The sequence below is a fragment of the Barbus barbus genome (assembly GCF_936440315.1).
Source record: "Barbus barbus genome assembly, chromosome: 4".
In the NCBI taxonomy this organism is placed as follows: domain Eukaryota; kingdom Metazoa; phylum Chordata; class Actinopteri; order Cypriniformes; family Cyprinidae; genus Barbus; species Barbus barbus.
Genome location: NC_136732.1, coordinates 12,856,376 through 12,880,791, shown reverse-complemented (window position 1 = coordinate 12,880,791; position 24,416 = coordinate 12,856,376). Strand labels below are relative to the sequence as shown.

General features: G+C 35.5%; 2 protein-coding genes across 4 annotated transcripts; both read right to left on the bottom strand.

Annotated features, from left to right (window-relative positions):
• Nucleotides 1-863: 863 nt before the first annotated feature.
• Nucleotides 864-9,379, bottom strand: LOC306868085 (kinetochore protein Spc24-like; the record flags this gene model as incomplete). The annotated part of the gene is made up of 5 exons (XM_079414093.1): nt 864-970; nt 1,071-1,147; nt 8,233-8,358; nt 8,959-9,103; nt 9,205-9,379. 5 exons carry the CDS (start codon nt 9,377-9,379, stop codon nt 864-866), a joined length of 630 nt encoding a protein of 209 aa, XP_079270219.1.
• kri1 (KRI1 homolog) lies at nt 9,269-23,778 on the bottom strand. Of its 3 annotated transcripts, XR_013784113.1 has the most exons (21): nt 23,376-23,778; nt 22,728-22,804; nt 22,543-22,648; nt 22,336-22,438; nt 22,090-22,153; nt 20,255-20,304; nt 19,861-19,951; nt 19,668-19,745; nt 19,475-19,578; nt 17,978-18,110; nt 17,754-17,849; nt 17,179-17,349; nt 16,919-16,994; nt 14,810-14,928; nt 14,531-14,702; nt 14,249-14,379; nt 12,230-12,294; nt 11,956-12,051; nt 11,312-11,809; nt 10,209-10,275; nt 9,331-9,398 (listed from the first exon to the last, which is right to left on the bottom strand). XR_013784113.1 is itself a non-coding variant. In XM_079414906.1 (20 exons), the coding sequence occupies exons 1-19, from the start codon at nt 23,449-23,451 to the stop codon at nt 11,320-11,322; spliced, it is 2,298 nt and encodes a 765-aa protein (XP_079271032.1). In that variant the 5' UTR covers nt 23,452-23,778; the 3' UTR covers nt 9,269-9,398; nt 11,312-11,319. The 3 variants fall into 3 exon arrangements, 2 of the variants coding, with proteins under 2 accessions (XP_079271032.1, XP_079271031.1); XM_079414906.1 differs by lacking the exon at nt 10,209-10,275 and having other exon boundaries at nt 9,269-9,398; XM_079414905.1 differs by lacking the exons at nt 9,331-9,398; nt 10,209-10,275 and having other exon boundaries at nt 10,320-11,809.
• Nucleotides 23,779-24,416: the final 638 nt, after the last annotated feature.

The window sequence follows — 24,416 nt, the reverse complement described above, 5'->3', positions numbered from 1 at the left end:
AAGATGAGGAAAAAGTATCCAAGTGACTTACACAAAGCTCTGGGAAATTATATCGGTAAAATCATTCTGAATGAAAATGAAACTATATCTGAATATATCGTACATCCTCGCACTTTATATTTAAAAACATTTAATTAAACCTTAGGCAGGAGCTATATAAAATGAGTCATTTATTAATTACCAAACTAAATATACACACATCTATAAAAATAAATACATATCACTAACATATCTCCATAGTTTCAGTTCAAGAGTTTTTCATTTTAGTGGCATGCCAATAAATCCTAAAAAACTGGATTTTGTCCGACAGCAAAAAAAAAAAAAAAAACTATAAAATAAATGTAACTATTAAGAAATAAGCACGCCAAAACTGAAACAAAAAAGCAGTACGAACAAACAAAATGTCTGTTCACATCGCAAGAGAAACTCACTTTCAATGCAAGTTACAACCCATCTATCTCTATATTTTTAAATATGCTGCATGTCCTATTTATTAGTGTTTTTTTGTAATACTTGTCAGAAATCTTGAAAAATCTCACTATAAATTATTATTCGGTAAGTATTAAAAGAACACTTGATTTCATTATGCTTCATCACGTTTGCAAAAACTGATTTTAAATTTCATAGGAAATTCCCTGCTCTATGGAGCCTTTTAACAGAGAACAAATTATACCAAAACTCAGAAAATGCTATTCTAGTAATGCAAAAAGTGGGAATTTTGTGAACATATAGTGACATCTTGTGGTGTGTGGGTCAAGGGGCAAATTTATTAACAGAATTAAAGACAGAATAATTATAAAAGACACATACACATGCATAAAAACAAACAGTAATTTAGCTAACACTGTTCATGTGCACCTGGTCTACCATTCGGTATTAACCAGGCTCCACAGGTCATCGCTGATTTCACAGGCTGAGCGGGTGGTTGTGTCTATGTTAATAGGGGTTGCCACATCCGTGCCGAAGTGAACTGCCAAGAGACAAAAGGGATTTCATACAGTCTAGAACATGAAACTTATGCTCATCATCATCATCATCATCATCATATACAGTAAATGTGTCAGGATTACCTCCTCTCAGTATGTGCGGCTCTGTGTCCACCTCCAGCTTTACCTTGGTTACTTTAAAGTAGAGCTGAGCGATGTATCTAAATCAAGTGAGCAGCAAAACAATACAAAACAGACATTTTTTAGCAGACATGATCATTTCAAAGGAATCTGGCAAAACAGATTTACAGGCATCAACATATTACTTATAGAGTAACCAGACAATGACTTTCCATCACTTTTTTATTACTGTTAAAAGTTTTTTAATTTAAAAAAAATAATGATTGCACTAAATAAGCAATTTATAGCTCTATGAAATATTTCAGAGCATAACTAAAAGTATACTCGGTAAAAAAAAAAGAGGAAAAAAGCCCATGACTTTTTTTTTTTTTTTTATAAATTAAAAATTTTCCCGATATTATTTTAGGTTTTCTATGACCATGTGAAATAATTTTTGGAAGAAATTAGTACTTTTATTCAGCTAGGATGCATTAAATTGATCAAAAGTGATAGTAACATTCTATTCCTGAATTCTGAAAAAAAAAAAAAAAAAACGTGTCACGGGTTTAGAAAAACAGTTTTTCAACATTGGTAATAATCAGAAATGTTTCTTGAGCATCAAATCATCATATTAGAATGATTACTGAAGGATCATGTGACACTGAAAACTGGAGTAATGATGCTGAAAATTCAGCTTTGTATCACAGGAATAAACATTTAAAAAAAGAAAATATTTCACAGTATTACCGTTTTTACTGTGCTTTGATCAAATAAATGCAGCTTTTGAGAGCACAAGAGACTTCATTGAAAACCCTCTGGAACAGTACTGTAGATGATCAGGGTTGGGAAGGGTACTTTTAAAATGTATTTACTACAGATTACAAATTACATGCTTTAAATAGTAAGATTACACAGGTTCTGTAACCTAATCCAAATACTTTATAATACTTTGGAATACTAATAAGGTATGTAACACAAAGGATCTTCTAGGGAAAAATGACATCCACCAAACAGAACTCAAGGGCATGATGTGACTCATTTTTGAAGTTAACGAGCAAAGGTTAAATTGGTCACACAAACGAAAAAGAATACCCATCCATATGCACTGACAGATATTAAACATCCCAAAGTATTGCAATGAAAAATAGTGAAAGTAGTGTAGTGAAAGCAGGGCTCGCAAAATCGCTAGCCCGACGTCCCGGGGCTATTGTGTTTTCCAGTCGGGCTACCAAAATGTATCACTGCCCTGCCTGACGGGCTACCTTAAATACAGGGCTCCCACGCTCTTCTTCCACCGCGGCCGCGCAGAAGAAATAATGTGCCTCACGCACACAAAAATGAGTTAGGAAGCCATTTGATTGAATGCCGCAGTAAAAGGGAAAGAATAGCAATGCTCGGGCAAACCGCTATAGAGCTGATGTCCCGACAGAGTTAGAACCAGTGAATGCGGTTTACAGGTTTCATAGAAAGAGAACGATGCGCACCAAATGAGTCGCTGTAGAAACGGAATACTTCAATGGTTGAAGTGCACTCAACACGAGAGCCAACGCAAACGCAATGACATGTGAAATAAAACGTCCTCATGTATTAAAGAAGAGTGGCTTGATTAAGTGCTGGAAATAGCGGAGGATGGGCAAAGAATGGTAACAAAACTCTGAGACATGTACAGTCACACACAAGAGTATTGTACAAACTGTACTTCATATCGATGTTTAGACAGCTACAGAAGAATTCATATGTTCACGTTTTTTTTTATATTTAACTTACAGATCTCAGCTTAAGTTTTGCTTCAGTTTGTATTCTATTCTATCAGTTTAAATAGTTTGTTTTGATAATATATTATGTTAGGGCTATATTATAAACCTGATAAATAATTGACCTTGTTTTGGAGTCTTTGAGTCTCTTGCTCATCAAGGCTGCATTCATTTAAAAAATACAGAAAAAACAGTGATATAGTGAAATATTATTGCAATTTCTATGTCACGGTTTGGTTTCCTTTCAGTTCTGTTTTGACCTTATTTGGTAGTTCCTGTTCTAGTTTAGTTAATGATTAATCATCATCTAATCCTTTCACCTGTTTTGTGTTAATTATCTCGTTTGCTCCTTTGTTTCCGGTTCTTTATAAGCCTTGTGTTCCGTAGTCTATTTGGTCGTGTCTTGAAGTTATGTTAGCTGAAGTTAGTTTAGTTAAAGTTATGTAAAGTAATGTTATCTAACATTATATTGAGCTTTTGTACCAGTGACCTGATTTATATTATTAAAATACCTGTGTTGCCTGGAACCTTCGTATTCTTGCCTGTCTGGATCCACTAACCAAAACAGAAGACACGACCGAACCGAAATATAAGTAGGTTGCTGATCGCATGATAGCTCTGGCCCGCCGAGATCTTTCGCTACCAGAGTTTGTGCGAGAGTTCAGCAGGATCGCCGTCTGGTCGGGGCTGGACGATGGCACGCTGAACTCCTTGCTCTGGATCGGGGCTAATTACCATCGCCCCGTGGACTTCCCAGACACCACCGCACTCAGCTGGAGGGAAGGCATCCTCCGGTGTCTGGAGAGTGTCTTGCCCCGATCCAGAACCAACTCGCCGACCACAGCTCGCTCCAGCCCGCCGTCCGAGAATATGGCAAGCCCGCCAGAGAAAGACCGGTGTCCTCCAGTGCCTGCGCCTCACAGGTGTCCTCCAGTGCCTGCGCCTCGCAAGTGCCCTCCAGTGCCTGCTCCGCGTAGACGATCTCCTATGAATCAGCTGGTCCCGTCCAGCTCTGCGCTGTCCGAGCGCCCGCTCCTCCCGAGCACCCTCAAAAGTGCCCGCTCCTCCAGCGCGCCCCACAGAGCCCGCTCCTCAATGGCTCCCAGAGGGGAACTTCCCCAAGAAAATTGTGGGGGGTGGGGGGGCACATAGTCATGGCCGTCCAAGCCCACAGATCCGCCGTGGCCTCCCGAGGCCCCTGCCACGCCATGGCTCCCCAAGCCTCCTGAGGGACGCACCTTCCAGGAGGGGGGCGATATCTGTCACGGTTTGGTTTCCTTTCAGTTCTGTTTTGACCTTATTTGGTAGTTCCTGTTCTAGTTTAGTTAATGATTAATCATCATCTAATCCTTTCACCTGTTTTGTGTTAATTATCTCGTTTGCTCCTTTGTTTCCGGTTCTTTATAAGCCTTGTGTTCCGTAGTCTATTTGGTCGTGTCTTGAAGTTAGGTTAGCTGAAGTTATGTAATGTTATATTGAGCTTCTGTACCAGTGATCTGATTTATATTATTAAAATACCTGTGTTGCCTGGAACCTTCGTATTCTTGCCTGTCTGGATCCACTAACCAAAACATTCTAATATTGTTTTTTTTTTTTTTAATACCTATACTTTTAAAATAGTATTTATTCCTGTGATCGACGCTGAATTTTCAGCATCATTACTCCAGTCTTCAGTGTCCCATGATCCTTCAGAAATTATAATATTCTTATTATCAGTGTTGAAACTGTTGTGCTGCTTAATTTAATTATTTGTTTGGAACTTGTTACACTTTTTTTTTTTTTTTGATTTAATAAAGTTTAAAAGAACAGCATTTACTCAAAATAGAAATATTTTCTAACAATAGAAGTCTTTACTATCAATTTTATCAATTTAACACATCCTTGCTGAATAAAGTTTATTTAACTTTCTTTAAACTTTAAAAAAAAGTATCTTTAAAAAAAGGAGAAATTCTGACCCTAAACTTTTGAATAGTTTATATTGCAACACAAAATCTCTATATCGACTAAACGCTGTTCTTTTTAACTTATTTTTAAAAAAAGTCACCGGTCCCAACAAATACATTATAAAAAAGCAGTACAACTGTTTCCAACATTGATTACAAATCAGCATATTAAAATGACTTCTAAAGGATCCTGTGATTCGGAAAATACTGCTTTGCTTCACAGGAATTAATTAAATTTAAAGTATATTAAAATGGAAAACATTTATTTTAAATTGCAATAATATTTCACAATATTATTTTGTGAAATAATATTCAGTATTTATCAAATAGATACAGCCTTGATGAGCATAAGAAACTTCTTTAAAAAACTTTATTGATCCAAAGTTTTGAACGGCAGTGTATTGTACAGAAATGTTTTCTCAGGTAACCTAAAATGTACAGTTAGTAACATCAAGGGTCAAATCAAATATAAATAGTACGTTAAAAGTTACACTTTTTTTGTGTGTGCTGTACAGGTCTGGTATAAAGAATGCTTTTGTTCAGGTGCCCTAAATGTCCGCCCAATAGAGAAGTTTTGCTCAGCAAGAAAAAAAAAAAAAAAAAATTAGAGGGAACATTGCTCCCACGGATCCTTAAATTTGATTACAACTAAATTGAAGAGTTTTTAAGGCCTTACACCATTTAACGTATTTAAAAATAAGAAATAATTTTTCAAATTGCCTTAAGTAGATTTTTAAGAATTCTGCAGATACCTTGTAAATAGTAAAATACAACTCTTTCCTTGATATTTGTGTATTGAAAATGTTTTTGATTGACATTTATGGTCTTTATTTTATTTGGGCAGTTAAATTAATTTTCTGCCGACCAAAATCTGAAGAGTACCTGCCCGAAGGGCTACCAGGGATTTAGAAATTTTGCGAGCCCTGGAAAGTACTGAAAGAAAAGACGAGGGAAAAAAAGTGACTTACACAAAGCTCTGGGAAATTATATAAAATCATTCTGAATGAAAATGAAACTATATCTGAATGTGTTATATCGTACATCCTCGCACTTCAAATTTAAAAACGTCTATTAAAAATATTGAAATTAACCTTAAGGCAGGAGGTATATAAAATGAGTGATTTATTAATTAGCAAACTAAATATACACACATCTATAAAAATAAATATACATCACTAACATATCTCCATAGTTTCAGTTCAAGAGATTTTCATTTTTAGTGGCATGTCAATAAATCCTAGAAATTAGGATTTTGTTCCCCAGCAAAAAAAGAAATAATACAATAAAAGTAACTTTTAAGGATTAAGCAAGACTATACACACCAAAACTGAAACAAAAAAGCAGTATGAACAAACAAAAACGCCTGTTCACACCGAAAGAGAAACTGACTTTCATGCTAATGCAAGTTACAACCCATCTATCTCTATATTTTTAAATATGCTGCATGTTCATTTTATAGAAATCATTTTTTCTTTATAATACTTTTCAGAAATCTCTCTCTAAATTAGTATTTAAAAAGTATCAAAAGAATACTTAATTTCATTACAACCTTTGTAAAAATTGATTTGAAATTTTATAGGAAATTCCCTGCTCTATGGAAAAATAACATCTACCAAACATAGAACTTGATTTTCCACTGCATATTATTTTTTAATAACATTAGATTTTTTATGTCATGAAGGAATAAAAAAATGCAGATCACTTAAAAATAACTGATGCTCAAGAAGGCAAGACAATGCATAAAGAGCTGGGGTGTGTCATCTTTCTGAATTAGATGAACAGGGTACATTTATATTTTGTCTTCTGGAAAACATGTAAACAGCTTCAGAAAGGCAGTACTAAATGAAAAAAATCTTTAAACAAAATGAGAATGAAAAATTTCCACATCCTGTTCAAAAGTTTACACCACGTGCTTTTAATGCATTTTGTTTCCTTCTTAAGCATCAGTAAATTTTCAACTTTTGTAATATTTGTGTATGAGCCTCTCAGTTGTTCTTAGTGTAAAACGATGGATCTTAAAATCATACAGTCATTATTGGAAAGAGTTCAAATCTGCAGAAGATGCTGGAAAACCAAAGAATGCTTTGAAGGATTTTTCTGAAGAACAGCAGGCAGTTTAAAGGATTAGTTCACTTTCAGAATAAAACTTTCATAATTTGTCTTTCTTTCTTCAGTCGCAAAGAAATTACGTTTTTTGAGGAAAACACATTTTTCTCCATATAGTGGATTTCTATGGTTCCCAATGGGTTGAAGGTCCAAACTGCAGTTTCAATGCAGCTTCAAAGGGCTGTATATACTTTTTAACCACAAATGCTCATCTTGATCTCAAGCATTACGTAATGAAGCATACATGACAAAGTACCGACCCAGCGTTTACAAAGTGAACGTGCAAAGAAAGTCAAACGCCCTTTACAAGAAATGGTAAAACAACGATGACAGATGATTTTGAAGTTGAGGAGAAAATGAGATTGACTTTTTGAACAGTACACAGACTAAGAACTAACAATGCGTGACTTTTCCAACGTGATTACTTAATGCAAAGTGACATGGCATCGCATAGCTAGTGCAAGATGAGCATTTGTGGTTAAAAAGTATATACATTTTTTTTTTTTTCCGAAAATGATCAATCGTTTCACTAGTTAAGACCATCATGCCTCAGCTGAGATTGTGCAGAGCCCTTTGAAGCTGCACTGAAAATGCAATTTGGACCTTCAACCCATTGGGAACCATTAAAGTCCACTATATGGAGAAATATCCTGGAATGTTTTCCTCAAAAACCTTAATTTCTTTGCGACTGAAGAAAGAAAGACATGAACATCTTGGATGACAAGGGGGCGAGTAAATTATCAGGAATTTTTTATTCTGGACGTGAACTAATCCTTTAATTGCTGAGGATAACCAAGGCACTCACAGACAACTATCACAAAACATGAAAAGAGTCGTGGATCATATAGGTAATGACAGACAGTTCAAATTCAAGGGTATGTACATTTTTGAATGGGGCATTTTTTATAAATTCAGTCATTTTGTCTTGTGGAGTATATATGTAAACATCTGTTATTGAAATAGCTAATTGACAGTACTAAATAAAAATAACATGCTATTGTAAAATCACTCTTATTTTGTAAAAATTATTGAACTTGTGGGTATTCTGCAAGGGGTATGAAACTTGTGAGCAGAAAATCACCCATTTTTGTTTACATTATTTGCCCTTTACAGTTTACAATAATATTTAAATGAAATAAAAAGTGTAGCAAAATTCAAAGTAATCCCTTTGGTAATTAAAATACTTTTCGAATGCAACTGTAATTTGATTACTACCTATTAAAAATGCAACTGTAACGACATAGTTACTCATATTTTGCATTTTAAATAATAACTAAAGTTACATGCATTTCGTTACTCCACAACCCTGTGCATGACGGGGGACTGAATAATGTAGTCATTACAAACACAAGGTGAAGTAAAGCCAGCTCAGTGTTTGCTTACATGGCTGAAGGAATGACCTCGGTTGTGTCTTCATCCACTTCCTGTTGCAGAGTTTGAATTTCTTGCTCAGTATCTCTGAGTCTTTCCAGCTCTTTCAGCAAGAATCTGACCCATGCGTTAGGGAAACTACAGGGAACAACCAAACTAAAGAGTAACAAAGTTCATAATCAAAAACTAAACAACACTCATGTTTTGGTAAAATAAAAAACATAATAATAATAAAATTAAAACAACAAAACAGATCATATCTGAGATCAGTTTGAGTTTAGTGAGCCTGACAGTGCTAAAAACATTTTAGCAATAAGCTAATTTGTGTGCATCACACTGAAATTTCCAGTGTCTTGGTCATCTTACCTCAACAATGTCAAATAAAAGTAAAACATACTTTTTTTTTTTTTTACTTACAGCTGTATAAAAGTACATAAATGCACAAATCTGTACATAAACCTACTGATCTTGATGTATATTACTTTATTGTTTTAAAAAAAAAACAACAATTATTTTGCATAATTTTGATTTAAATGTTTTTTTCTATGTACCCAGAGCTCCTGGAAAGCGCAACACATTTCTCTGTCTGTCTGTCTGTCTGTGTGTGTGTGTGTGTGTGTGTGTGTGTGTGTGCACACTTGGCAAATAAAGCTCATTGTGATTCTGAAATGGACAATTATTATAATGAGAGCTGGTTCTGGGTCAGGTCTCAAGGGAAATATCATACTTGAAGGATACTCCTGCTCTGAGTCCAGGATTTGGCTTTTGGAGAGGCTCCGCTGTACTTCCTGCTCCATCTTCTCGATCTCTTGCGCCATTTGGCTATTCTTCTGCTCTAAATTCAGAAGTTTCTGGCCGACCACCTCCTCATCATGTACAAGATCTTTAAAAGGAAGACGTATTATTGTATTATTTATTAGTGCATTTTGTTAAGTTACTATTGATTAGTAAGTTAAACGTTATCAGTAGTATTGTAAGTAATACCATTTAAGAGCTCGGTTGCGGTCCTCTTGGTCTTGATGTGGTGGTCAAAGAACTCCTGCAGCTTCTCTCTTGCTCCTTGAAGAGCGCTCTCTGCCTTACTGCTCTTGATGAACTCAATCAATGCTTCCCCTGATTTCTCGAGGTCATCGTCATGCAGCACGTCGTTCTGTGGCATGTCTGCATTAATAACGCTTCTGCAGAAAAATGCAGCACATACTGAGGTGAAGCTATATGCCACGACACATTCACCAAAATCAAATTACAAATGAGGAACAACACATGCAATGTGTCAAAGTTAACAAGCTTCACAGTATACAATCAATGGCACATTTACAAAAAAATAAGATTAGTAAACAAGCTAAAGCAGAGAAAATAAATATTAATAATAAAACAGATAAATATTTTATATTGAGTTACAGTTTAACTGGACATCAAATCAGAAACATAAAGACTATCGTTAATTTTTTATTTAACATTTTTGCTGTATATGTTAGGTATTATTTAGTGCTCAACAAGATTTTTTATACAAAACAAAAAATAATAGCCTAAAGTTAGTTCACCAACTGACCAATTTTATTTTCAGCAATAAAATATCCCCCACGAAATATTTATATTTTTATTAAATATCTCATTCATCTACAGCTATAATAAAACTCCATACAATGTAAAACATTACTTGTCAGATTGTATTTTTATACTAAACGCATTTTTATCGATGCTTTATAAAGTATTTTTACACTTTATTTATTTTAATTCAGTAGCTCTATTAGCTGTTAAAGTAACTGTTATATAGTCTAGTACGAAATATTATATAATATTAAAATTACAAACATGAACATTATCTCAAAACAAACCTGCCTATAATAACAACCACACAATAACGCATCCACGATTTACTGATTTAGTCTAGACGGCGCATTAAAACACTTATCTAAATAACGCGTATTAACAAAACATGCAACGGAGTGATTTGTTGCAATATATTTCAGAGTAAATATCCTCACCGAACACATGCGCTGTTTATCCGGATTTCAAACTGGCGGCTGTTTGGCGCGCTTTCCAGAAACGCGCCTGAATGAAAAAAAAACTGCTTCAGTACTTCAAGCTTTTGTTTTCACCCCCATCATGGTCAATATTTTAATACATTACATTATACATAAAATCCATAATGTGTTCTTGTAATATATTCAAGGTTATTTTAAACAGACGCTAGTTACTGTCAGGCAACTATCCGAGATACCTAAACCGCGCTAGTCAAAAATCAAAACCAAAGCCCTCATGAGTTGTTTTGTTTTAGGTTTATCCCTCAACAAATTACATTTATTTCTCAATGTGACATAATACATGAACATTATGTTTAAAAGTAAATGCCATATCTATGTCCCACATGAACAAATACTATAGTGTTTTTATCCATACTATAGTAAAGTACTTTAATTTGTTGTGGTAATATAACAACTATAGTAAAATAAACAAATTACCCAATACTGTACTACGTTTACTACAACTATAGGGTATATTATACTTCAATAGACTACAGTTTACTGTAGTAAAAACTAAAGTATACTATTATAGTATACTAGTATAAATATTATAGTTTATCAGTTCACTAGTTAATACTACAGTATGCTGTAGCATTTATTAAAGTGTTGTAATAATACACTTTACTATAGTATGGTTCCTATAAATTACTTGTAATTGAAAACATGTTTTCTCTATGAATCAACAAGAGTTTCATAGGTTGCAATGGTTCTATGCTGAAATTTAAATAATTAAATATTTGGATTTGTTTGATTTTAAAAGTGAATCTGGGGTACCTCCATCAAAACTCAGTAACTAAGTCTGACAACCATAATACTGTATAATGTTTTCCATTTCCTAGAGCAGAGCGGCCAACACATAATATGAAAAGGAATGTGAAAGAAGTGTCTTTTATTTTCACTATAACTCCTCTTTTTAATTTGTAAGAACACAGATAAAATTAATATTGATGAAACGATGATGAACCAGAAACTTTCAAGATTCTAGCTATGTAATAGGATTCATGGTTTCTGGTCCCTCATGAAAAAGTTTTCAATATGCCAGACACAAACTCGAAATGGTTTACTTTAAGCATCACTGTTTGCTCTTTTCCTTTTTCTCCCGCTCTTTTCTCTTCTGTCTGTACAGCTCTCTGAAGTGGAGTCTCTTTGGATTCAGCCCGTAGGCTTGGAGTCTCTGTCTGCTGAACTCTCTGCCAGCCATCTTCACCGTCATGGGCCTGGAAAGTAGGCGTCCACCTCGGCGCCTCATTTTCTTTTTAAGCCCTTGAGGTTTTTCAGTCCTTTCCTTGGCCAGCTCCTCTTTCGGAGTTACAGCAGTCTTCTCCTGCTTCGTCTTTTTCTTAGGAACCAGGAACTCCTCGTTATCCCCCCCTTCATCCTGTACAGCAACTTCTTTGAGCTCCTGGGGGTCTGTTTGGCCTAAGCCCTCAACTACAGCGCTTTCAGATGCATCTTCTGTCAGATCTCTCTTCTCCATATTGACCTCAGACCTCTTTAGACGATCCCTTCTCTTCTTGTCCACCTTCCCCTTGGGCTCCTTCAGCTCCTCCTCACCTTCGTTCCTGTGTAAAGCAGCACAAACACACTAAAATGCAAGTACTTATATGATGGGGAGGTGAGCAAATTGGTGCAAAGCTCGGTCTCAATTGTATGAGGTTTATGTTTATAGCTTGTGTGTCATGAACATGATGTTGAAAGGAACACTTACTCATTATACAAAGACACAAACACTTGCTCTTTCTTCTTGTTAATCCGTGCTTTGATCTGGAAGTTCTTCACATCACATAGCTCCTCCCTCTCTGACCTAAACAAGGAAAAATGAAGCAAGCCTCATCAAACATTTATTCCAGGCCAGTGGAAAAAAATTTATTTATTTAACTATTTTCCCAGATAATATCATTAAACATTACTACTATATATTCCAACACTTCACTATAGTTCCCGGCTAACACATATCCATCACAAAAACTGCTGTATGGTACCTGTACATGCAGGTCTTCCTCAATGAGCACCAGCGGTTCAACTCACTTTCATCTGCTTTCAGGATCTGTGGAAAGAAGTTCAGGTGAGAGTAACATGGAAATATTAGCATGGAATAACACAGAAATAATAAATTAGTAAAAAAAAAAAAACATTACTAATAAATAAATCACAGAAAATAACATATGATAGATTATTTATGGTAAATCATTCAAAATTCTAGGGATGCACCAATTGTGGTTTATGTTTATGTTTATGGCTGATACCAATAATGGACAGAATAAAAAAAAATTATACTAATAACTAATGTTTAAATATTTGGAGTCAGTTTTTTTGTGTTTTTGAAAGTCGTCGATTTATTTGATCAAATATAAATTAAAAACAGTAATATTGTGAGATCGTGAGAACAGTTTTCTAAACTAACTATACATTACTGTTCAAAGGCTAGTTATTTGACAAAAAAAAAAACACTAAAACCAGTAATATTGTGAAATATTATTACAATTTAAAATAACTATTTTCTATGTTAATATATTTTAAAATTTTATTAATTCCTGTGTTGTCAAAGCTGAATTTTCAGCATCATTACTCCAATCTTTCAGAAATCATTCTAATATGCTGATTTGATGCTCAACATTTCTCTTAATATTTCTTAATATTAATATTTCTATGAAAACATCTTAATACTTTTTTTTCCAGAATTATTTGTTGACTAGAAAGTTCCAAAGAACAATGTTTATTTGAAACATAAATCTTTTGTAACATTTTAAATGTCCTGACTGTCACTTTCAATCAACTTAATGTCTCCTTGCAGAAGAAAAAACGTATTAACCCCAAACGTTTAAATGGTAGTGTATAAATATAAATAACATTTTTTAACATATACATATATAAATGTAACTATTCATAAATGTGATTATTACTAATAAAACACTCAACACAATATCAGTCGATAGCTTTTGGCAATGTGAACTGACTGATATGGATAAAAAAAACATTGGCAGAAATGGTCCTTCCTAGGGCTGCTCGATTATGACAAAAATCATAAACACGATTATTTTGGGCAATATTGTAATCATGATTATTTAAAACGATTATTAGTAGGCCATGAGACCAAAACTTTATATGAAAGATTTATTTAAAGATAGTGATATCATATATATTTTCTGTAAATAAGTTTGCTATGATATCTACATTTTAGAGACCAGCGAAATGTCCCAATTCTCAATACCACAGCAGAATACCAGAATAACTAATATTAGTAAAAAAAAAAAAAAAAAGTCCTCAAAATTATTGAAAATAATTATGCTTAGCATAGATCATTGAATGGGATTAGACCATTAGCATCTCACTCAAAAATGTCCAAAGATTTTCGATACTTTTCCTATTTAAAGCTTGACTCTTCTTGTAGGTACATTGTGTAGTAAGACCGACAGAAAGTGAAAAGTTGCAATTTTGTAGGCTGATATGGCTAGGAACTATACTCTCATTCCGGCGTAATAATCAAGGAACTTTGCTGCCGTACCATGGGTGCAGCAGGTGCAATGATATCACACAGTGCCTGAAAGTAGTCCCCAGCTAGGTAACCAGTTATAATATAACTGGTGATCGAAACTCTGTGGTCATTTTTGAGCAAGATGAGTTACTGTAATTTTATAATCGTTGGGGATCGAAATCAAAACTGAATTTCGATTAATTGCACAGCCCTAGGCCTTCCTTATACACTTGGCATCCCTATGAAATCCAAATAAAACTCCAGCATCACCAATGACAGTGAACATGAAGCTCAAACATACTAAACACAGCTCTCAAATCCACTATGATCTAAATGTGACACAAATGCTAATGTACACTGGTGGTTTCCAGTGCAGATCTGTTCAGAGAGAAGATACTGTCCTCAGACCCTGGTCAGAGTTACTCCCAGAGGAACAGCAATACCAGGTCAGACACAATTGCTCATCAGCACAGAACTCAGAGTTAATCATCATCCAGACACATTACGGTTGCTCGTAGCCCCTCACCTCATCAGTGGTCAGACCGAAGTCATTCGGTACAACTTCTCTATAGCGAAATCTGCATGGCAAGTCATCAATGACATCCTCATAATCCAGTTTATAGTACTCGTCCAGATACTGCTCAAAGGTTTTCTCCTCTGGAAACATGATCAGAACAGGCAAATAAGATTTTAGGATTATGCATGAATACAGAAGTGTAAATGTGGGCGGGGTTTTCTTTTTGACTGACCAATGACAGATAGAGGGAGTGTCCTGTGTTAAAAAAATTAATATACATCCAATACTCACTTGGATCAAAGACTGGCTTGTTTTTGGTGATGATCTCTGCAAAGTGGGACTTCTTTCTCTTCTTTCCCATTAGAGGGGCGTCCTCTTTGGTCTTCTTTTTCTTCTCCTGTCTCTCTTTCTTTCTCTTCTTTTTACAAACAGGCTGTTGACTTGGGTCATAGTCAGCATCCATCTACCCAAGAGATTTCAGGTGTGATTAAGAGTAGACACCATTTACAGTGAACACAGTAGTTCAGTGCTGCATCTGTACTGCACATGAAGAATGAGAAACGGTCTTACTATAAAGTCAGGATCTTCACAGTTGGGCTCATAGTCTTCCTCCGCAGCATAATCTTCCTCATCTCCATAGTCATCCTCATTTTCTTCATTACCGACCCATGTGTCCCAGTTCCAGTTTTCTAACAAAACATTTATATCACAAAAGCTTCCAAAACTTTGGGATTGGTAGGAGTTTTAAATGTTTTTGAAAGACGTCCTTTTACGCTCACTTAGTCTGCATTTATTTGTTGTTTTAAAGGGGTCATATGATCCTATTTTAAAGATCATTATTTTGTGCATTTGGTGTGACAGAATATGTTGACATGCTTTAAAGGTGGGGTAAGCGATTTCTGGTAGCCAATGTTGATATTTGAAATCACCAAAACAAACACGCCCCTACCCCAAAAGGGTCTCGCCCCTATTTTTATAGCTCCGCCCCACACAAGTGTACAGCAACGATTAGTTCTGTGAAACAAAGCAAAACCAATGTAACTCACTTATCGAGAAGAAACAAACCAACCTCGGCACCCGATCGCAGGACTTCCCGCTCCAGGAGTTCTCTCCGGTGCTGGAAAGCTGATCCGATATTTACACGGGTCCTACTTCTTGCCTTATCGTAACACCATGTCTACACCGGACACGAGAGACACGACAAATCCCCGACAGTAAACTGCTGCTGCATTCTATTTATGACGTATTGACAAATTTCAAATCATTTTCAACGGTCGCTTTGTCGCGTCCAGTGTAGACAGACTGCGACAGGACAACTGTCTCGTCCAGTGACTATTGCTCCACAGACGTTTTCCTCTTTTTCTTTTTATCCGCCATCTCTATCTTTCTGTTGTCGCTCAGCTCAGCTAATGTCCGTCATCCGAGGAGCGCTTTCTCCTCTGCATCATGAGTAGACACGCCTCTTACTGCTGATTGGCTAAAAGTTTGTTTTGGTACTCGGCCCAACTCGTTTTCTAAAGCGTTTTTGAAAAAATTATTTTTCAAATACTGTACATTATTGTAGGTCCTCTATGCCCCGCCTCTCTCAAACGTGTAATTTTCTACAAAGCCCCTCCTTCCGACAAGTGCAGTCTGCTCTGATTGGCCAGCTGACCCAGTGCATTGTGATTGGCCGAACACCACAAGCACGTGTCGGAAATGTAACGCCCCTTACCATAATCGCGAGCTTCAGCTTTCAAAGTAAATATAAAGACTGTTAATAACGTCCTTAGTTTTACCATCAGTTCAAGCCTGAGAGGGGAACAGAGTCGCGTGACAGACACAGTGATGATGCTTGTATATATTTGCAGTACACAAGCCGCGATTAAGACTCCACTGTGAAGTGACCCTGTCTCTCTCTCTCACACACGACGCGTTACTCTACTCTGCGCATAACTCCGCATTTGAACAGTCAATAGCAAATACTTAAATGAATAACAAAACGTACTTACAGTCGCTGATTCAGAAGCACCAGATTGTCATAGCAAAGTCGGAATTGAGCCATTTCTTTTTTTTTTTTTTTAGAAATAGCCTTTGTGCACAGCCAGCCTTGTACTGTGTCCTAGGTTCACAAAACTGTCATCCATCAAATGTGTTGCACAAATTCAAACATTTGGGTTGTGCTGTTGTGTTGTAAACAAATCTTAACCAATGATTTCTAATTGCATCTACTTTCAGAAGGCTAAATAAAGTGCTTTTGCTTCTACATAGAAACACACAGCGTCTGCCTGACATGGCTGCATCAACACTACTGCGGTTACTGAAACCACGCCTTCTTTCTTTGCGTGAACATTTGGGCGGCATTAAGCAAATATTTCCACACCGTGACGTAGACATGTGGGGGCGTGTTTTAATGAGGCGTTTCAGCCCGGTCTAGATCAGCCTTCTCTTTTAGATAGAATAAATCATTTTGTGGGAGACTTTGAGCTTTGTAACTCTGTAGATCGTATACACGTACAAACAGCTACATAACACACTAAAGAAAAGGAAAACAAGAAATTGCATCATATGACCCCTTTAAAGTAAAAACAGTAATATTGTATTTCTGTGACGCCAAAGCTGAATAAAAATAGTGAATTTTTTTTCCGAAAAAAAAAAAGAAAGTTTATATGAACATCCATCCAAGAGACACAATGCTACCTGCTAAATCATCGTCATCATCAAACTGTGGTTTCTCTTCCTCGTTTTCTCCATAGTATTCATCCCCAAAGAACTTCTGTATATGAGAATGAAGAAAAGTGCATATTAAATACATGAAAGCATGTGCAGCTCAATGGAATTATCATACAGATAAATAGCAATTATTTCATCATAAGCTGTGACTACTGATAGCTCCTGTCTTGAGGTTTTGTTCAAGACCTACAGTCACTGGTGGGATATATCTCTCATTTCAGACCCACTTGCATGAGTTGGTCGTGTTGCTGGGGGTCAAAGTCTCCCTCCAGGTTGACGTCATTGAAGGCCAGCTTCTCATTTCCTGTCAGCTCCTGCAGTTTCTTCAGTTTGTCCATGATCTCCGCTCGCTTCAGGTTCTTCAGTTCCTTGAGCTGCTGCTGCTTCTGATCCTTCTCCTACAGGACACGTTAGGGATAGGAATTGTAAGGAATTAAACAATTCTGGTACTCAATCCTCTTGAAGGTTCCTTAGCTCACCCAAAAATGAGTATTTACTGATGCTGTGTGGTCACATTAAGAGTGAAAAGAAATGAGGTTTGGCGTACAGTAGTTGATGAATAATTATTAAATAATTTGACGTAGTTTTTGAATAATTGACAAAACTTCTGTTCAAACATTTTGGATCAGTAAAACTTTTTTTAAAAGAAATTAATACCTTTATTCAGCAAGGACACATTAAATTGATCAAAAGTGACAGTAAAGGCTTTTAAATTGTTACAAAAATCTCTATTTCAAATAAATGCTCCTCTTTTCAATTTTTATTTATCAAAGAATCCTGAATAGTAGTATGCTTAGTTTACCTTTTTCTTCCTCTCTTTCACCTCCTCCCTCTTCCTTTTCCTACTGTCATCTTTGCTTCGGACAGATGTGGCGATGTTGCGAGGATATGTTTTGATCTGTGGAGGAACAGAGGTTTGATGGGTAATGATTATTAAAAAAGAGCTTTGCTCTTCACTAAGACACTCAGGTCGCCATTTAAAAAAAAAGTTCATGACAAATCAGGCTGACGTTGACATCCTTTTACCTTTCCAGCATCAGGCTCCTCAAAGCGGAAGTTGTAATGCCTCTCAAAGTCTTCCTGTTTATGCAGGAATGATTCTCCTTCCTCCTCCGAGTCATCCACATCATCCTGCATCAGCTCATTATAGGTGGGGACCCTAAAAGCATTCACAGATACAGAGATACAAAAGTTTGGGGACAGTAAGAAATTAATACTTTTATTCAGCAAGAATACGTTAAACTGATGTTACAAAAAAACTTTCTATTTATCAAATGATCCTGTAAGAAATCACAGTGTGGTTTCCACAAATATATTAGCAGCACAACTGCTTTCAACATTGATAATGATAAGAAATGTTTCTTGAGCAACAAATCATCATATTAAAATGATTTCTGAAGGATCATGTGACACTGAAGACTGGAGTAATGATACACATTCAAATGGCTATTTATTAGGGGTGTAACGATTCACAAAATTCACGGTTCGGTTTGATACGACACAGTGGTATCACGGTTCGGTATGTTTTCGACACGGGGGGGTGGGGCAATCAGTTATGTCGCAATGTTGGAAATATTTCTGTTTTAAACCATGAAGGCGAGCCAATGGATAACACACAAGTACGCAAACGTTGCGCAAGATTTATGCCAGCGAACGTCTTAATCTCAGTCAATTCACTAGGCCTATAAGCAGAAAGTGAAAGTAAAAAGGGGATGAAGGAGCTTTCGGCATCTGACACCGCATATTCTCTCAGAGACAAAGAGAGACGAATCTACTTCAACATATAACAACGGTATAGCCTATAGCTGTTTTCATTTATTTCCTTTATATTTCTCCTGTGGCCTGTACATACTGAAAAAACAACAACAACAATGTATTTCGTGTTAAACGGGTTCTATTTGAAAGTCGGTGCTTGAAATAAAAGCTTTTTTATTTCATAGATTTTTATTGATGACTGCAGTGTTAATATTTTAATTATAGGATAATTCATTGTAGGTAGCCTATAGCCTAATAGACCTGTTTAAAAGACATTTTTTAAAAACATTTTAATTGAGGAGTAAATATAAGCTTATGCTCGCAGCACGTCAGTTATGCGTTAATTATTGCGGGGCAAATTAATTGTACTTTTAATTCAATAATTAAAATAACTTCTTAATAATAATAGGCCTAATAAAATAAGAATGTAACAGGCCTACATTAATTGGAAATGCCAAATCCTCTTAAGATTGCCAATAATTGATGTTTTTGACAATATCTCTCTTTCGACACACCCCAGCAAGGGGAGGTTATCGTGGGGCAGACAGGACGATGCCCGTTACCAGTGGCACTGATTTTTCACACACTTTAAGCTTTTATTTTCCAAACGTAATAAGATTAGTCCAACGAATTGTTCCATTTCTAATTCGTACCGAACCAATAGCCTCATACCGAACGGTTCAATACGAATACGCGTATCGTTACACCCCTACTATTTATGTTCATCACTTACTGATTCAATGCTGTAATACTATAGACAAAACCCACCTATCATCATCCTCCTCCAGGTAGCCCTTGTTGAGCATGTAATCTCGCAGAAAAGACTCTCTCTCATCCAGCTCGGGGTTGTTCCAGTAGTCGCGCAGGTATTTCTGGATCAGAAAAGAGCAAGAGTGAGTAAGGCCTTTCGTTATCCATTGTTTCATCATTAAATATCTTAAAACCGAAGCAAAACACTGACCATGTCCTTAACTTCCTCCTCCCCCTCCAGCTCCGCCTGACCCTTCAGCCATTCCACATAATCAGCTTCCTCTTTGTCCTTCAGAAAGCAGGAATAGACAAGCACAAAGAAAAGGTTTATGATCGGATACTGTTTTAATCAACACAACTAGCCATTCATTAACATAATTTTCAAAGAAGAGAACATCAAGCACCTTCTCCTCTTGTGTTTTGGTTCTCCGTGTCAGCAGTTGTCTGCCTCCGTCACTGTCCTCATCATCACTGTCTTGCACAAACTTTCGAAAACTGCCAAATGAAAATTATAGACTCAAGCAAAACATTTTGTAATGCTATCCATAAAGGAATAGTTCACCCAGTGAACTGTCATTATTTACTCACTCTCATGAAGTTTCAATCCATATGTCTTTCTTCCCTCCGTTTCCAAATGAGAAAGAAGTCATACAGATTTGGAACGACATTACGGAGAGTAAATGATGACAGAATTTTCATTTTGACTGAACTATCCCTTTTAAATCAACACAGATGAATAATACATAGACAGCTATACGTTAAGTAACATGAGATAATGGTGCAAACACAATCTCCTACCTTTCCTGTAGTTCCTTCTGTTCTTGGATGTAGGTGGGAGATGCAGCTCTCTGTAATAAACATATTATCCCCATATTATACTCAAACATATTATCTAGTGATATGTTAGTCATGAAGCCGTTTCAGATACTGAAGAAGCCACTTTGATGAGTGGAGAAACATCTTAAATGAAAACCAAGTCCATTTCCATCTGAATGTTTTGTATAATTTTTTTGATCAAATATTAAGTGCGGTCAAATGATTAATCGCATCCAAAATAAATGTTTTTGTTTACATAGTATGTGTGTGTGTACTGTGTACATTTATTATGTATACATAAATACACACCCATGCATGTGTACCTTAAAGAAAAATATATTTATATATTTATATATAATATAAATTATATGAATATAAATATATAGATGTAAATATTTTCAAAATATATACTGTATGTGTGTGTATTCATACATATATATACAGGGCTCCAAACTGCGACTAAAATGGTCGCATTTGCGACCAAAAATATTAATTTGCGAGTGAAGTTTTTGCTGAGGTCGCCACTGGCGACTATATATAATTTGCATGAAAGGACTTTTTTCCCGATTGTTTTGCGCTCACATCTTTTGTTATGTTCACGTATTAAACTTACATAAGACGATGCGCATCAAAGTTTTACTGGAAAAGAGTTTCAAACAGTCCTCGTCTCTGCCGCACACAGTCTGCTGAACGCAGTGAGAGAGACCTGAAAGGTGATAATATAAACACAGTACCCCGCGTCCACACGGTCCGTGTATGCGTCCGGATCGCGCGAGTGGAGAGTATCGCACTTAATGCTCAGGCGCGATCTCTTTAGCACCTCAGTTAAAGCAGCAAGTGAACCCATTATATATTTCGATTTACTACTATAGTATGAAATGAACATGATCAAAAGGTAGGCAATAAGAAAGCCTATAGTACAACTTACTGAAATGTTTTATGGAAAATCTCATTCAGTGTTTCAAACTGAGGAAATGTATAAAGCTTGTAAACATTGCATTGTAATACATTTACCTCAGAATAACCACTCAGTGTCCATAAACTCATCAGTCAGCTAGAAAAATAACTATAAAGAGGAGCGTTTTGCTATATTTATGCGCTGTTGCATATTAATATTTTTACTTATTCTGTTATACATGATTCAACTCCTCCTATAAAATTGCATTTTACTAATGAAGAAAAACAGACTGAATGTGTGAAAGACGTGACAACATTTATAGGATGCACTGCACTCAGTTGCCAAGTGATGCTTATGGTCCATGATATTGGTACAGATTCTGTGTAACGAACAATTCTTTGTGACTGTATATTTCAAGTTGTAAAAGACATTTAATTCACACTTTAAGTGAACCTTAGTCCCCCGGTCGACCTGATCATCTACAAGATGGATTAAAATGCTGATAAAGCCTAGAAAAGATAAGACATAAACGCATGACAAAATGATTGAAATGTTAAAATAGGGGGGAAAAATAAAATGATAATAATAAAATAAACCACTTTTATTCTGTGGCACCTAAAAAAATAATTTGGCGCCTAAATTTTTCTTTTATAGGAGCCAATGGCTCCTTACTCGATTTTTTTGTCTGGAGCCCTGTATATACACATAATAAATGTACACCGTACACACAGATATTAACTAAATAAAAACTATTATTTTGGATGTGATTAATCGCTTGGAAGCACTAAAAATAATATTAAGGTCTATTTAATTTGGAATAATGTACATACATTAATTGCACGCTATAAGTACGTGATAAAAAGTAACAAGGTCCATTTTCAGACCATGGTGAAAAATTAAACATCTTAAGTATAATTACCTTCTGCATCTTTCTGGAGATTTCTTCGTCATCCTCCTCCTCATCATCATCATCATCATATTTTCTAAAATGGATTATATTCAATTATATTACACAAACAATCTGAACACAATAGAGAGAATATCAGTCATCTAAATATATAACATATAATAAATATACAATTCATTTTCATTATGCTTCGAAACAACTATTGTTTCATTCATTGTGGCCTCAGCTTTTATCATTTATAAACAGATGATTTCTTACCCTCCTCTCTCCAGGATGACTTTCCTCTCATAGTCCTTCAGGAACATGGGTTTCCCTGACTTTTTTGAAGTGGACGGTTGATCATCGCTGCCTGATCCAGATGCTGTTTATTCACAGAGAAAATTCACATGAAAACAGCACAGTCTCCTCATACAATACATGTCTGTAATTGGAGTAGAAAGCATATTATGAAGCTATCATTCATACTCTGTTCTGTGTAGAATTTGGCATCTTTCTGATAGATCTTTGGATCTTTCTTCTTCAGCAGTGACAGCGTTCTGTAAAAATCTCTGTCCAGCTTTGGGTCCAGCTCCTATAAATTTATTGAACATGATAATCTGGGTATAACGTTGGTAAAAAGTTTCAAACAAGAAAGTGCGAGAATATTTTACCACTTCACTCTCATCAGAGTCAGAGTTGGAGGAGTCCGAGGAATTCTCCTCATCTTGGTCTCCATAGCGATCCTTCACTGGAACATTTGACATAGACACTCAGATTTAGCATTCATTTGACTCAAAGCACAGTTGACTAAAATGAAATGTACCATCGCCTGTGTGACACAAATAGAGATATGTAGCAGAAATGTCAAAATTGCGGGATATATTGTTTTCTCATGCCTAAAAAAAACGCTGTCAGTGAAAACACTACCTAAATTGTTCATAATAATTCATAAAACAAGTTTTCAAAATATTGACTCTCTTATTTATCAACACTTGTGGATATTAAGAACTTCCCACAGCTTTACTGTAAGTAAATATGACAATTTGGGTTACAATGGTGAACTTTTGTACTTGTAAAGCTTAAAAATGGTCTTTATGGATATATGCAACATTACTCTTAATTTTTATAAACAGTCTCGACAACACATACAAATATAAATCGTAGCTCGTTTGATGTTTAAGATCAATATAGGGATCATTTAACATATTCAACACACAAAGTATAGATATTAGCATATTAAAATGCAGAGTATTAATATCTGAGTGTGTGGGAAACAGCCCGTGCTTGTGTTTCTAGTCTAACTTAAGTGTCTTACTTACGTCTCTGTAGTTCTTCTTTCTGACGATATTTCTCATATTTTTCTGCAAACTTCGTATTAATCTTGAGGTCCGACATGATCGTTTACAACTGTACAGTATCTTGCGATTTGGAATCAGATTAATATCTCAATAATTCAAACTCTCGCGTTGAACATGTTGCTTTGCTGCACGGCATGGGCACGTGACCTATAACCCTTCCACGTCATAGAGTTCATGGTTCAAATATCTCCTCCTGTCGCGGAAACTTTTTTTTTCTTCGTAGAAATTAAAACAGTCCATTTTGTCTCCGATTTAGACGGTATATTTTAGATTTTTGGATAAAAAGGTGTCTTTGTTCGTCCACGTGGCTTCGTCGTGGAAAAGACCACTAGAGCGTAGAATAACATGGAAAATTAAAAAAACTAAAGTTTGTCTGAAATTGGTGTTTTGATCTCCTTTAAAAAAAAAAAAAATAATAATAATAAATTAATTAAAAAAATATTATAATGTAATATTTATATATAATTAAAATAATACAATTATTAGATCGAAATAATTAATAATTGTGTAACATAATATTATAATATGAATTTATAAGCAATCAATTATATATAATGTTATTTAATCATATACATATCCTATAATATTAATATTAATGATAATACTCAAATATCTGTCATCCTCTCATCGGCCCCTGCTCTGGCCCCTGTGTCTGACTCAATGTCCCACTAACTACAGTAATTTTTTTTTTCTTGCCAAAGCAAAGTCATAAAACAAACAAGCCACACAAACATTGTGCAGTGACAGAGTGTCCAGGTATCTAAGGCTAATCATTAGTGATGTCAGAACATGCGATTTCTGGGAGATTACAAGAAAGAAAACAATTACGGGCTGTTCTGGACACACTGTGATGCAAGTGTTTTTTAGCAATAAAAAAGCCAAATAAGAGACAGATCCTAAAACAGCTGAATTTGATAAGATTTTAGTAAGAATTTAGAAATTAATAGTTTTATTTAGCAAAGACATATTAAATAGGTAAAATAACAATAATAATGATAATTT

Excerpts from the sequence above, each read along its gene's own strand:
- kri1 (XM_079414906.1), bottom strand. The coding sequence starts at position 23,451 with ATGTCGGACCTCAAGATTAATACGAAGTTTGCAGAAAAATATGAGAAA. Across the intron at positions 19,746-19,860 it reads CCAAAACACAAGAGGAGAAG|GACAAAGAGGAAGCTGATTA; the intron begins GTGCTTGATGTT and ends TGCTTTCTGAAG. Across the intron at positions 19,579-19,667 it reads AGGAGGAAGTTAAGGACATG|AAATACCTGCGCGACTACTG; the intron begins GTCAGTGTTTTG and ends TTTCTGATCCAG.